Source organism: Macrobrachium nipponense, chromosome 19 (assembly GCF_015104395.2).
Source record: "Macrobrachium nipponense isolate FS-2020 chromosome 19, ASM1510439v2, whole genome shotgun sequence".
Taxonomy (NCBI): domain Eukaryota; kingdom Metazoa; phylum Arthropoda; class Malacostraca; order Decapoda; family Palaemonidae; genus Macrobrachium; species Macrobrachium nipponense.
In genome coordinates this window covers 56,115,538-56,129,549 of record NC_061088.1, presented here as the reverse complement: position 1 = coordinate 56,129,549, position 14,012 = coordinate 56,115,538, and the positions used below count along the sequence as shown (strand labels likewise).

The 14,012-nt window shown below is 40.8% G+C and overlaps 1 protein-coding gene across 11 annotated transcripts in view; it reads left to right on the top strand.

Annotated features, from left to right (window-relative positions):
- The window catches only part of LOC135217153 (chromodomain-helicase-DNA-binding protein Mi-2 homolog), a 272,789-nt gene that overhangs the window by 227,981 nt on the left and 30,796 nt on the right, over positions 1-14,012 (top strand). For all 11 annotated transcript variants that reach the window (XR_010315081.1, XM_064252898.1, XM_064252891.1 and 8 more), the window contains exons 29-30: positions 12,247-12,543; positions 13,548-13,810. Coding sequence is in view for 10 of the 11 variants with exons in the window: in XM_064252898.1 (XP_064108968.1) it covers positions 12,247-12,543; positions 13,548-13,810 (560 nt within the window). In the remaining variant the exon portion in view is untranslated. The remainder of the gene's footprint in view (positions 1-12,246; positions 12,544-13,547; positions 13,811-14,012) is intronic.

Here is a 14,012-nt window from a genome sequence, read left to right as displayed (position 1 = left end):
GGGTTAGTTCTCATTGACAAACATCTCATTAACTTGATATTGCGTAAGCGAATAAGCTCTTATTGGCAAGATTCGGAAGAGCTCTCATTCGTCATTCGCAGACTCGTACAAGAAATAGACTTGTAGACTACGTCAATGAACGCTTATGTCCAATAACATAAGAAGCTTGAGCTGTCTGCTTCGATTCTCTTAAGTTTTGTTCATGAAACTTGCCTGTCAGATATGTATGTAGCTGTATTTCCGAATTCAGCTATATATGTCTGCCAGGTAAGTATGAACAAACTTTATTGTGATATAATTTCATATTTTGCCTTGCGTTATTTTACTACTGGTTGGTTCAAGTCATATACGCTTGCTGTAGTTACCTCTTCGGATGGCAACCGAGAGGTCTATTGTCTTATTTTAAGGACATATAATCGTTACTCCCTGTAGCCTTCCAGGAGTTTCCGATTTATCTTTTACCGTTGTATGGTAGTGTTCTGACGACACAAACGCATCTATATATTTAGCGTTTTCTGTTTCGCTTAAATATACCAGCTTGAGAGCCTTTCTGCTCAAAAAATAACGGACCTATTTCTTCGTAGAATAGGGTAGCTGGCAACCCAGGCATAAAGTTATGAGACGACGTTCGTAAGCTGGTGGCTGCTGCTGTGTCTGTCCTCCAGAGTCCAGTCCACTGTCCAACCGAGCTAGTAACAGATCGTGCGCTGTTATGCGCAGTAGGTTACGTCTCTCTCTCCTGCGGGATTGACTGACTAACCGTATCTCTGTGCTGGCGGTTACGTCTCTCCTGCGGGATTGACTGACTAACTGTATCTCTGTCCTACAATCACGGACTTTAGCCTAAGATTGAGGGGATTTCTTACGTGAATGAATAAACGTTGGCATTCGTTTGCCTTACTATGGTTCAACAGAAGTTATCTCTTAATCCTTTCGGTGCTCGTTACCGCACGGTATAGAACTACGAGTCTACCGCAACATTGCACTTTTATATGCTCTCCTGCTTAGGCAAAGCGCAGCCTTATTAGGGAAGTAAGCATACTCAGGGAGGCAATGGATGAGCTTGCTGGGGACCATTTCCTTCCTGAAGAAGTTTGTTTCCTCGAATAGACTGCAATTCAGACCTCCACAGTTTTTTTCCTACCGGGAAACTGAAATATTATTCAAGATCTAGGAATGATTCTGAACATCTCTCAGTGCGTCTATCACCTGAGGTGATAGAAAGAAGGTGCCGGACATCTGGATAGGGTTTCAGATGTCCTGGATCTTAATCTGAAAGAAGTAAAAGCAATTCGGTCGTCCCTCCAGTCCTCGAAACGAGTTTTTTGGAACCAGTGGTCCAGATCAACTCTGATATTCCACAGCTCTCTCATATCTTAAGAAGTATCTTCTCTCGGTCCCTGTTCGAGTTTACGAGAAAGAGCCTATTATAACAACAGGCGTAGAATGTAACGATCCTCTAGAGGTTCGTTACAGGATTGCAAAAGTCCGTACGAATCGTCTCGATCGACGGCAGCAACTATTGACTTCCGAGTGGAATCTTTCTTTAGAAGTAAGTTGAGAGTTGTGGAGACTTTAGGGACGCCCTTTCATTCTTCTCTTCGATATGTTGAGGACGAAGAGGCTTCTTCTTCTCTGCTCCCTTATTCTCGATCCGGGATCGGTACCATTATACGCCATCCTATGATATTGAACGGGGATGGATGTTTAGTCTCTTTTCCCCTTTTTCAATCGCTTAGGAAATGTAATAAGAGGATTTTTGACGTCACAGGGAGCGACAATGACGCTGATCGCCCCATGTTGGCCTTCAGGATCCTGGATTCACAGAGGTCACATACTTCCTAGTTCACTTTCCAAGGACCTTTTCCGAGAGTCGGTCTACTCTAACTCAAAAGGTACCTATAACCTCTCCGCTCTGAGTCTGACTACGTTCAGACTATCGAGATGTTGACAGGAATAAGATTACCGTCTTCCAATTCCGTCTGAAGAATGGGATAAGCTGGCAGTCACAACTATTAAAGAATACGCAAATATGTTGTTGACGGCCTTTGGGCTCAGAGATTTGCGTCTGTCAAACAACAAAGCCCTTCACGATCTTTGAGTTCTGTGGAATCTCGAAACTCGCTCACCATCTACTTTTTGTCTCACCTGTTTTCTCGGAGTCAGACATATAGTAGCCCTGAGTTTCTTGTTGACGAAGTCGGTTGCGTTTATACACCCCCGATGATCGTGTAACATGAGACCAGGTTGGACTGTCAGGTATTCTTCCTTCGGGACTGAATCGCCTTTTTGCTCCTCGCTCCTTTCTCCTGGCACCAGAAGCTCGAGTCAGGAGTTGATTCGCTGACGACGTTGGGTTGCGTTGATACACCCCCCAAGGTTTGCTTAGATTGAATTGCCCAGGCAGTCCAGACACTCATCCTTCAGCAAAGAATAGTGCCTTATGGTCTTCAGGGTACAGCCTTGCTGTCCTTGATTCGTCTGACTGGTCAACTGGTTGGTCACCTGACTTTAGTACAGACGGACTGACTGTGCATGTCCAGATCGAAGCTTTCAATATGGAACTTAGACGTAGTCTGAAGTTCTTGATGTCAAAGCATTCGAACCTCTCCTACCTGTTAACTTCTTGCATGTGATCAGGAAGGCCTTCTTCTAACCACCCTAGATACGACAAAGAGGGTTAGTGAGATTTTAAGCCATCGTCACAAGTTTTGGCTTTAGAGAACACAAGGCGGTGTGCTCTCTAAGCCTTCCGTTGTGGCCTAAGAATGGAAACCCGTTTTGTCCTTGGGCCAGGAGCTTGGAAGCAAGGATGGCACAAGTTAGTGGGCAGGAGCCAGAGAGAGTCCTGTGCCCTGTCAAGGGTCTCTCAAGTTTTTATCTACATAAAACTCAAGAAAGTCGAAGTCATTCGGCAATCTGCAGTGTTCTGAAAAAGACCAGACTTGCCCATATTGAAGAACACCCTGGCTTTAGTGTTAAGGAGTTCTTTTCAAAATGCTCCTTCATTGTGTTTGCACAAAGATTTTGAAATCTTTTATCTGAATGCTCAACGAGGTGAGGGCGCGGCCTCGGAAGCATTTCAACAGAGCATGGCACTCAGCAACATCCTGAGTACCATGTTTTAGCGAAGCAACTCACTTCACACTCCCTGCGAGATGTGAAGATGGCATATGAGATCTGCTGCTCGCTAGGGCCATACGTGTCTGCAGACACAATCTTGGGGGCAAGAAGTACCACTTCATCCTATCCTGTAGAAAATGGTTAGGAAGAGCTCTTAATTTAGTTGTTGAGTCGCCGACAACAGCGACTTCTTAACTCTTAAGCCTTAGTTAACACACCTTAACTTTGGCTAGGTTGGTCAGGTGGTGATATATATATTTATATATATATATTTATTTTACTTTTTAGCCCTCATGGTATGGTCAATATGGTCTAGTCACATTGTGGTCACGCCCCCGTTGACAGATCATCTGGAGTGCACCAGCTTTATAGGTCTCTACCTTGCTGGCAACTCTAGTGAAGCAGAAGCAGACTTGGGTGACAGTAATCACGAAGTCAGCTATGCTAACAGGTGGAACCAAGATGTAAATCATCTGCATGCATTTGTTTCCCAAAATCCTTCTATTCTGTCCCTTCCCACCTCCAAAGGTGGGATTCAGCTATATATATATCTGACAGGTAAGTTTCATGAACAAAATGATATTGTTATGATACAATAAAGTTTGTTCATACTTACCTGGCAGACATATATAATCAAGTACCCACCCACCTCCCCTCAGGGGACAGTGGAAATAAAAATTATGAATAGAAAATGGGAATGGTTCCTGATACCCGCCTCCCAGTGGCGGGAATGGGTACTAACCACCTGGCCGACCACTGCGTGTGTCGGAAGTTTTTTAAATTCTGTCGGACTTCAGAAAATACAGCTATATATATATCTGCCAGGTAAGTATGAACAAACTTTATTGTATCATAACAATATCATTTTTAACATTTTCACTGCTTAATTGAATTGCCTTACTAACGCCATTTGATAATGCACTATATTTTTATACATTCTTACCTGGCAGATATATACATAGCTATTACTCCGTCGTCCGACAGAAATTCAAATTTCGCGGCATACGCGGCAGGTAGGTCAGGTGATCTACCACCCCGCCGCTGGGTGGCGGGAATAGGAACCATACCCGTTTTCTAATTCATATTTTTTCTGTCGCTTGGAATGTAAACTACGTTTGCAGTTCCTCCTGATGGATTTTCGTGTTTCATCGCCATCGATCGTCTGGGCTAACGTTTACAGGGAAGTAATGGATCTTTGGTTCGGCATACGCTTTTGTTAACTTTTAGAATTTTTTGATAAAATTAACTTCGAAAATTTAGAAGATTAGTGACGTGTAACTACCGAAGTTTTCGGTAGACACTCATCCACTTTCACGAAAGTGAATTACTTATATTTATTCATTAATACAAATAAGTGGTAGTGTTTGATTGAGGAAATGGATATCTTTCTTCCTAGTTGGGGAAGTCAGAAAGTAACTATCCTTTAGAAGCTTCATTAGCTCTTGTGTTAACGAGCAATTATAGTAGTAACAGTACTAGTAGTTGTTGCATCCTCATCACCTTCTTACTCTGCAGAATCTACAATATCATATTTGCAAATTGTAGACTTTGGATATATTTCAAATACGAACTCTTAGAACGTAAGAAGTGAATATAGTGTTCCCCCATTACAATGGAGGGTGCGTCTGATCGGCTCTGTCTCGCTCTCAGGTCTAGACCTCTTCCAAGCTCACAAGCCCAGAGGAGAAGGAATGTCGAAAACCGTAAGGAGGTTCAGAGAAACCCACCGGTCAGGCGTCCCCTACGCAGGTTCTGTAGAGCGTCCCCAGACTGCCAGGGATAGCCATTGGAAAGGCATCCTAAAACAGTGTTTCGCCCTTTTTATGCCTACGGTTCCTCGATGGATAGAAGAACTTCAAATGAATGAAATTGGCGAAGATCCTCGTATAATGCCTTCTGGTAGAATTATTCAAAATGAGAATGACATTAATCGATCCACCTTTCGGAATCAGGCGACGATTTAGCGCCTTCTAACATTCGATAACTTTTGTGATAAAGTCATTGTTCGAACACTTTTTTTTCGCAACTAGACGAGAGCGCTATCCCATGGGGGTATGAAATTGTTATTTCAACATAAGATTCCCCATCGGTGCATTTTTAGATATAAATTCTTATTAGATGAGAACGAGTTAGGTTGTTTGTCAATCGAATGAATTATATGGATCTCGTTGAGTGATAAAGCATATATGTATGACTTTTAAGCTTCTAGCTCCTACCACGCTTAGGACAAATCGCCTTAGGACTACGGTATGGCAAGGCATAGACACATACCGAAATTTATGCTATAATGGTCAAGTGAAATCCTTACAAAATTCCAAAAATTAATTACGGTTTACCTTAATGTAACAGTATTATAGAGGATTCTAGTTACGCTATGAGTATGAGTTATATGAATGCTATCGTGTCTTCGAGAAGTGATCGGAGAAGCATATCTTTATTGGTGGATTGAGAGTAGGATAGAACATTTTTCTTCGTGTTAGAAGAGGTTTCCATGAATTACCAGTACCCTTCTAGGACTTTCCTAGGAAGGAATAGGTTTTAAAGAATTGTTTAGAGGACACCTATTTAGTTTCTAGACTTGTCGAAGTCTCGTTAGCTTAATTATGCTTATATAAAAACTTCCTGAAGTTCGATAATAATTTATAAGATTCCTTTATTTAATGGAGTAACTGGCAACTCTGGAAAGGGAAGGCCAGACTGCTTTCGCGTTGAATGAAGACCAACGCAGTCGCAGTACCTTCTTGTTCTCAGTCGTGAGAGGTCGTTTACAGCTCGCTCTCCTGCGGTATGGGATAACTAACCGTATCTCTCCCCTACAATCGTGGTCTTAGCCTCGGATTGAGGGAATACTGAAGCTATCATAAATAATATATTGTCTGCCTTTTGTTAGGAATCTTTCAATAAGAAGGATATTACAACCTTTCAATGCTGTTTACCGTAGGTAACATGATTAAAGGATTCTAATGCAGCAGAACATGATATTATTTTATGCACTCATACTTACGAAAGCATGACTTATTAGAATACATACTTAGTGAGAATAGAGATGTAATAGAGATTCACTTCAAGACTACGGTATGGTTAAGTCTTTCGAGAAAGGACACAACCGTATTTAGAATCGGAAATTGCGCAGAAGTTGTATGAGTCGGATAGGAAACATTCTTTTAGTGGGAAATGGTTTCCCTGAATGGATTATACTACGTATATAAAAGTTTTTCATAATAAGAACGGAATTAACATATGAAAGGATGTCGGGTACCATAAAGACACAGATGTTCTGGCACATAACATAAAGATAATTAGTAGGAGGCGCCAGCCTGGCGCAGATGCGCCACCCTGGCGCAAGTTGCGCCACCCTGGCGCAAATTGCGCCAGCTTAGTGCAATAAGCCTAGAGCACCATCCAAAATATTTCTCGTTTCAGCGAGTTATTAAACAAAGACAGTGCAAGAATTTGCGAGTCCGTGAGAACCTCGATCGACGATAATAACTGTTAAAGTATGTCTAACATTTATTGCAAAGAGTTGTGAGAACCTGCGAGAAGTCTTCTTCATAGATCTCTTAGCAAGAAGAAGACGAACAGTCTTCATGTAGACTGCTTCCTTTTCCTCAAACCATGCCATAAGGAATCATAAGCGCCAGCCAGACTCCTGGCTCTAACTAGAAAATAACTAGTTAATAGATATACCTTAGAGCAAATTATGCTTTCCTACATAGAGCTGGGAAGTTACTCAGTCCCTCACACTGGAGTGGTCCTTCTCGTTCAGGAAAAAAGGGGGGGGGGGATACGGAAGAATTAACCGAGGAAAGAATAATTCCCCTTCCGATATACTCGTATTAGAATAAAAATTGAGAAGAAACATCCAACTATGGAAGTACTGTAGAATTATAGGATTCTTACAGCACCTCTTCTTATTTTGATATCGAGATTTCCGGACCAAGGTTGCAAGTAATAGGCCATAAAGGCTCCAGCCAGGCTTTAACCAGGCGATAGGCGCCAACCAGGCGCGAGCGCCAGCCAGGCGCGAGCGCCAGCTAGGCGCGAGGCGTCAGCCAGGCGCGAGCGCCAGGATTTAACCAGGCGATAGGCGCCAGCCAGGCGCGAGGCGTCAGCCAGGCGCAAGACATCAGGATATCCAATTTCTCAGTATTTGGAGATAGACTTTCCAAGAGTTTCCTCTTTGAGAACTGACACAAGATCAGTTTTTTTTTTTCTGACAGGTGACACAAGTTGTCGCCACAGGCAGCCGTTGGCCCTTGTCAGGATTAACTGAAATTGCGGAAGTCTCTAACAAGAACAGACTTCTCATGTCAGGTAACATAGTGGTCGCCGTGAGCGACTTCTTTCCTGGCAAGAGGAGTTGTTTTTGGGAGAAACTCTTTTTGTTTGGCCAGATCAACCGTCTACTGACAATTCTAGATATCGCACAGGCGAACGTAGTACGTGTCGGATAAAGTGGGTTCTTCTGCTTTATAGACCTTTACATGGTGAAGAGAACTGATATCTTTAGAGGTTCTCTTGCTTTCCTCAACCTTATGAGACAAAGTGATAGAAAATATCGGACTCATAAGTTAATCTGGGTGCAGGTTTTAGAAAGACCTTGGCAACCCCTTTTTATTGCACGTTTCGGCTAGTCCCTGAACCATGGCAGCTCCTCTTTCCCCTCTTTCATTGTTATTAACAGGATGGTATATTATCCTACTCCCATGTAAACATATAACAAGGGAGACCTTGTAATGTTTTGGTACTGGAAAAGACTCGTAGGAGCTCTCAGTATTGGGTGAGAGGCTCTTTCAAGTATCTGAACCGTACATTACGGCCTGATGTCCTAGGATAGGAATCTTGAATGATTCTCCTCGATCCTGGATCCTGGATCAGTTAGTAGGAGAATAGGATAATAATAATTTGTTTTGCAGAATAACGATGATAGAATTTTTCCATTCTCTCGTTGCCCAGGCACGAGGACAGGAAGAAAGAATATAAGAGAGAGGTAGCAATATACGCCATCTTTTTTATAGAAAGGGGAATAAAATTTAGTTTTTTTCCCCTAAAAGATAAACTCTTTACAGAATGTAAGACAAAGGGCGTCAAAGAAAGAGGATATATGTTATGCCTCATTTTAGACTTAGTGAGGTTGGATTCTCATAGGTCCACGTTCTTCTCACAGCAGGTTTTGGAAGTCTTTTCCAAGACAGTCTGAATATTCTTTCAACATCTATTTTAAATGGACCTTAACAACCTCTCCACTCTGAGTCTGTCTGCGTGCAGACTGACCAGAAGTGGACATGAATGAGAGGATGTTTCAAGATAAATGACAGTAGTCATGGATAAGATATATAATTACTGCAGATTGTGCCTGAGGGAATGAGGAAACTGTCCTCTTCCGATACCTCTGTGAACCACATAGCGGTTTTTTCTTACCCTTTCAGAGGGAAGAATTACCTTTTGTATATATCTGCTATCAAAGAACGCAGTAGAAAAAGGGCCTATACTCCCCTGTCTCTATAAAGGGAATTGGAGATAGCAGAGCATTAAGATCTTCGGGATCTACACAATACCTCTATACGACAAGACTTGGAGATCTTATAGTTACAATGGGATCCTATTTGGGCCTAAGATTCCGTGTTCTGACAAGATGGAACTGCTCCTCATCAATGTTTCTCTTGGTACTAATCGACCAAAAGGACGAGTGAGATTTTGGGCTTGGAATCTGGAATCAAATTCTAGAAAGACTCGGCAATGGGTTCCTGCCAGCATGGTATGTTTGGCAAAAGAACTATAACATTTTAGTTCCTGGATCAAAAACGCTTTCGGTGGAGATAAAGGATTCGGTTGTCCAGGCAATGTATTTACGTTGTTATCTACAAAAGAAGATAAGATTTAAACGTTGCGACAGGGTCTTTGGAATACGATGAGGGCTCAAACTACTTCCCAGAAGGTTCGAAGAGATATATTTAAAGAGCTAGAAATCGGGAATCCTCCAATTTCAGCTCAGAGTCTCCTTAAACTTCCAGGCTCTTTCCCCCTGCCTTCGTGCAAGGATAGGAAGATTTTGCAACGAGAGAAACTTCATCCAACATGGTATGGAAGAGTGCTCGTTTAGCAACACTGAAGTTATCAAGTATGACCCTCCTCCTGGAGGAAGAACTGGTCTCTCGGACTAATATTAGATTTCCTATCGTCTACTGGATGTAGCCGACTAAAATTACCTCCCCTTGTTGCAGAGGCCATAAGCTCAAAGTGAAAAAATTTCTTCCACCCTTTTCCTTTCTCCTGATAAACGATTGTGGATGTTCAGACTTTCAGACAATGTAGCGCCAATCAGGCGCCAAATGCCAAAACAGGTGTAAAGACGCCAGAGCAAGACAGTCCAATTAAACACTGTCATTGTCTGATGAGGAAGGAGTAGTAGGCCTCCAATCTGGCGCAGATGGCGCTAGAGGCGAATAAATCAGGCAAATAAAGTACCGAGGTGGACATCGCCAGTTTTCATCGAGACTCTTAACAAGCTCGAATCTCCAGCAAGTGGGGAGAAGTCAGCCAGGCGCGAGGAGCCAGCCAGGCGCGAGGCGCCAGGCAAGCAAAGCACCAGCCAGACGCGAGGCGCCAGGCTGGCGCGAGGCACCAGCCAGGCGCTAGGCGCCAGCCAGGCGCGAGACGCCAGGCAGACGCGAGACGCCAGGCAGGCGCGAGGCTCCAGCCAGGCGCGAGGCTCCAGCCAGGCGCGAGGCGCCAGTCAGGCGCGAGGCTCAGTCGGCGTTTGAGGCGCCAGCCAGGCGCAAAAAAGGGGTGACCAGGCTCTGGGGCTTCATCTAGAAGAGATCTGTTGCAAAGAAAGCCCTGGTCTTCTTTGGAAGAGTGGAATCTCTAAAGCACTTCTTGAGTAACTTGACGTTTCCTTCAAACAGCTAAGAATTAAAAGCGCTTGAAGTGCGAGCTTTTAACAATTCTTGTTCTTTCCATAACAATATGTCGTGAGAGTCATATTAGCTGTATAACGGGAGATGCAACTCTGTGTTGACTTCTCTTTGCACGAAGGAGATCAAGTGGGCCTATGAGAGATCCATCTCTCTTTGTTATACGTGTCCACGGATGCGTTGCTGGGATAGGGACCGACAAACTGATCTTAACTAGTGAATTAAAATTTTTATTTTTTATTTTTTATTTTTAACATAAGTATTATTATTCTGGGGTTATTTGAAATGAGTTTGGGGATAGCTCTTTTCAAATTAAGCACAAACCCTCGTGTTAGGATCAGGTGATCGGGATCGGTGTTGTGCTCCTTAGATTATGCCAATAGGCATTGGTGTATTGTCATGTAAGTGGATAAGACCCCATTGACAAATGATCACTAGATTCTGTCAAGTAAGTGGATAAGACCCCATTGACAGATCTACAAGAACTCTTAGCCATAGGTCACATCCTCGCTGAGGCTCTTGAGAACGAAGCAGACTACTAGCAATAGCTAGGAAGATTCGACCCTTCGTCTAAAAACACATAGGAACCAAGGTTTTATTTATTTATTACCTACAACGTAGTTGTTTACCTGTCTATTCAGTAATAGCTGTCTTTTACCCTCCACCAATGGTGTGAATCAGATAGTATATACTGGACAGGTAAGTTGAATGTTATAAAAAAATGATATTGTTATGATACAATAAAGTTTTGATACATACTTACCTGGCAGATATATACAATTTAAATGGCCCACCCAGCCTCCCCTCAGGAGATAGCTGGAAGAAAAAAATATGAATTAGAAAACGGGTTAGGGGTTCCTATTCCCGCCCCACCCAGGCGGCGGGTGGTAGATCACCTGACCTACCTGCCGCGTATGCCGCGAAATTCGAATTTCTGTCGGACGACGGAGTAATAGCTATGTATATATCTGCCAGGTAAGTATGTATAAAACTTTATTGTATCATAAAAATATCATATTACCAAAAATTAGCAGGAGGTATCTTATACACTGTGTCAAATTACCATTGCAATCAAATTACTAACTTGAAAGATGTTTAAGAGTAATGATGACTTGCTATTCCTCAAATGGATAGTAGGAACCAATAGCAATTTCAAAGTACTTATTTTTTCATAGGAATGCAACCCATAGACTTCTGTAAAGGACTAACTTCTGCCAAATCTTTTTGTTCTGGTTTTTTTTTTTTTTTTTTTTGATTTACCAAAAAAAATATTGGGCAATGGGTCCACAATCAGGCCGGAGCGTACAATGGTCAATATAAACTGACAGGGGTCAGCAGATGCCCTAGACCTTCCTGTGATGCTAGTTTATATGTATATATATATATATATATATATATATAACATATAATATATATAGATATATATATATAATATTATATCTATATATATATATATATATATATATATATATATATATATAGCCAGTACATAGCTGTCCCATGTTATCTGCTTTTCTGTTGATAGAAATTCACTCTCGACGTGGTTTGGAAGTCACGTAAAGCTGTTGGCCCTGTTGCTGAATAACCACTGGTTCCATGCAATGTAAAAACATCATACAAACAAACGTTATCTGCTGGCTAACTCCATTTAGGGAAAGCTATGGTGTTTTTACATAGGAAAAATCCAAATTACAATAAAATTTGGAATTTTTATATTTTTCTTGTTTTGCAACTTGAATACTTACTTTTTTAAGGTATGCTATTAAATATGCACATATTGTAGAAACTAAGAATGTTAGATTTTCTCTGACCTCCATATTCTGTTTATTCTTTTGTTCATATATATTTTAGGGTAAAATGCTTGATCTTTTCGTCTTGGCTTCCCAAAGACAACCCAAAAAGTGACTGGAATGATAGGTCGACAGTTAGAAAAATTGAATCATTGAGGCCTGAACTAGATTGGAATTCAAAAGTGGAGAGGAGTAATTTCACAGCTAATCACATAGAAGTAAAAGCTAGTTTAAAGCATTAATAGATTTCAAAGTTTTTAACATGGAATCGCAAAGGTCCCCATGAAATGAACACTGTGTTGATTGTAATTCTTTGAGCTTAATAGATAGTGTTTCGTTAAGAATGTTTTGAGAGAAAATTGTTGTCTATGACATTTTTTCACCTATTAACACATAATTTTTTTGGTATAAAACAGAAAGAAACAGAAACAGAAGAACAGAAGAAGGAGAATGGAGAGGTTGAAGAGAAGAAGGAACCTATGGAACCACCCAAAACTGAAACCACCGAAGAGAAAAAGAAAGAGGATACTGAAAAAACTGAAAAACCTGAAGTTGTTGAAGAGACTCCTAAAGAAGAAACAAAAGAAAAGGAGAAGGAAAATGAAGCTGAAGATAAAACTGAAAAGAAAGAGAAGGAAGAGAAGGCTGAAGTAAAAGAGGAGCCTGAGATAAAAGAAATAAAAGAAAATGAAGAAAAAACTGAAGAGAAAGAGGTAAGGTCTAGGAATAATGTTCCAGAGCTTTTGTAATCATAGGTAAATTAGAGTAGATTGCATGGTCCTAAGTGTCCCTCCTTTATTGACAAGGTAATAATTTTGGGGTGAATAATATTGGATTTGTAGTTTGCAACAAAACTGACTAAAATTGGTTCAGTCTTTAAGTAAAGATTGCCGAAGTAGTAGCTGAAAACTTAAAAGTAAATAGTTTAGAGATACATAGTTGACCATTATTTAATGAAAGAACTCATGCTTTCAATGTGCATAAACCCCAGATAGTTTTAACCATATGCTTGTATTATTGTGGAAAATTCATAAGTTAGAATTCCAGAGGGCAAAGGAAGGGTGTATTGCTATACTCTTAAGCCACTATTAAACAAGACTGGTGTATGGCTTGAGACATGTTTAGATTTGGGAATTAATTCACAATACATCAAAACTGTATAATTCATAAACCATTTCAAGATGTTACCTCTCTTTATTGCTAATGCCAGGTCAGTTACACAAACTCCCTATTGTTTACCAAGATATGAAATAAGTTACCATGAAGATTATTCATTTTCAAAGTAAACCAGTGCCAATCAATTCACCAGTAGTAAATGACAGTAGTAGAGCCTTTTACATTATAAAACAAGGACTTGCCTAATGTTACTGCTAAGCCACTAAGAAATAAAACTTACAGTATTAAGTGTGGTGAAATTGACCTTAAATTTTCTCTGGTCATTGGTTATTATGGGCTACAGCAGTATCAAATTAAACAGTTAGTATTTATGCCTTAAACAGTAGTATTTCATTTCATTGCTTTTTATGTGTTTGCCAGTAAAGTAAATATATTCCTTTGCATGGTCAGAATCTTTTGTAGTGTTTTTTGTTGTAATATATCAGAAATGCCTGCATTGTTATGCAGCTGTAATGCAATAAATGAGCTCAAATTCTTGTGTTCATTTTCATCTTTTGGAATCAACCTGTATGAAATAGTATGTTTTATGTTTGACAAACAGGGTGAGGCAAAGGCTGTGAAATCAGAGAAAAAGGAAGATGAAAAAGAATCAGAGAAAAGTGAAGGAAAGGAGAAGGAAGAAAAAGAGGGCGAGAAGGAGGAGGAAAAAAAGGAGGGTGAAAAGAAAAAAGAGATAGAGCCAGTTAGCAAAAGGAAGTTCATGTTCAACATTGCAGATGGCGGCTTCACAGAACTGCACACCCTGTGGCAAAATGAAGAAAAAGCTGCAGTTCCCGGACGGGAATCGGAAATTTGGCATCGCAGGTAATCAAGTTGTTTGATTTCTCGAGTTGTTACCATGTCACTTTTGATACTGTTGTTTGAATTTTCAGTATAATATATATATATATTATGGTTTATATATAGAAAGTGATGAAGAAATTAAGAAAAAACATTACTCAGAGAAGAAGCAAGGAAGACAAAAATCTTGTAAGAGTAGGTAGTGCACATTCAAGAGTTGGTGTTA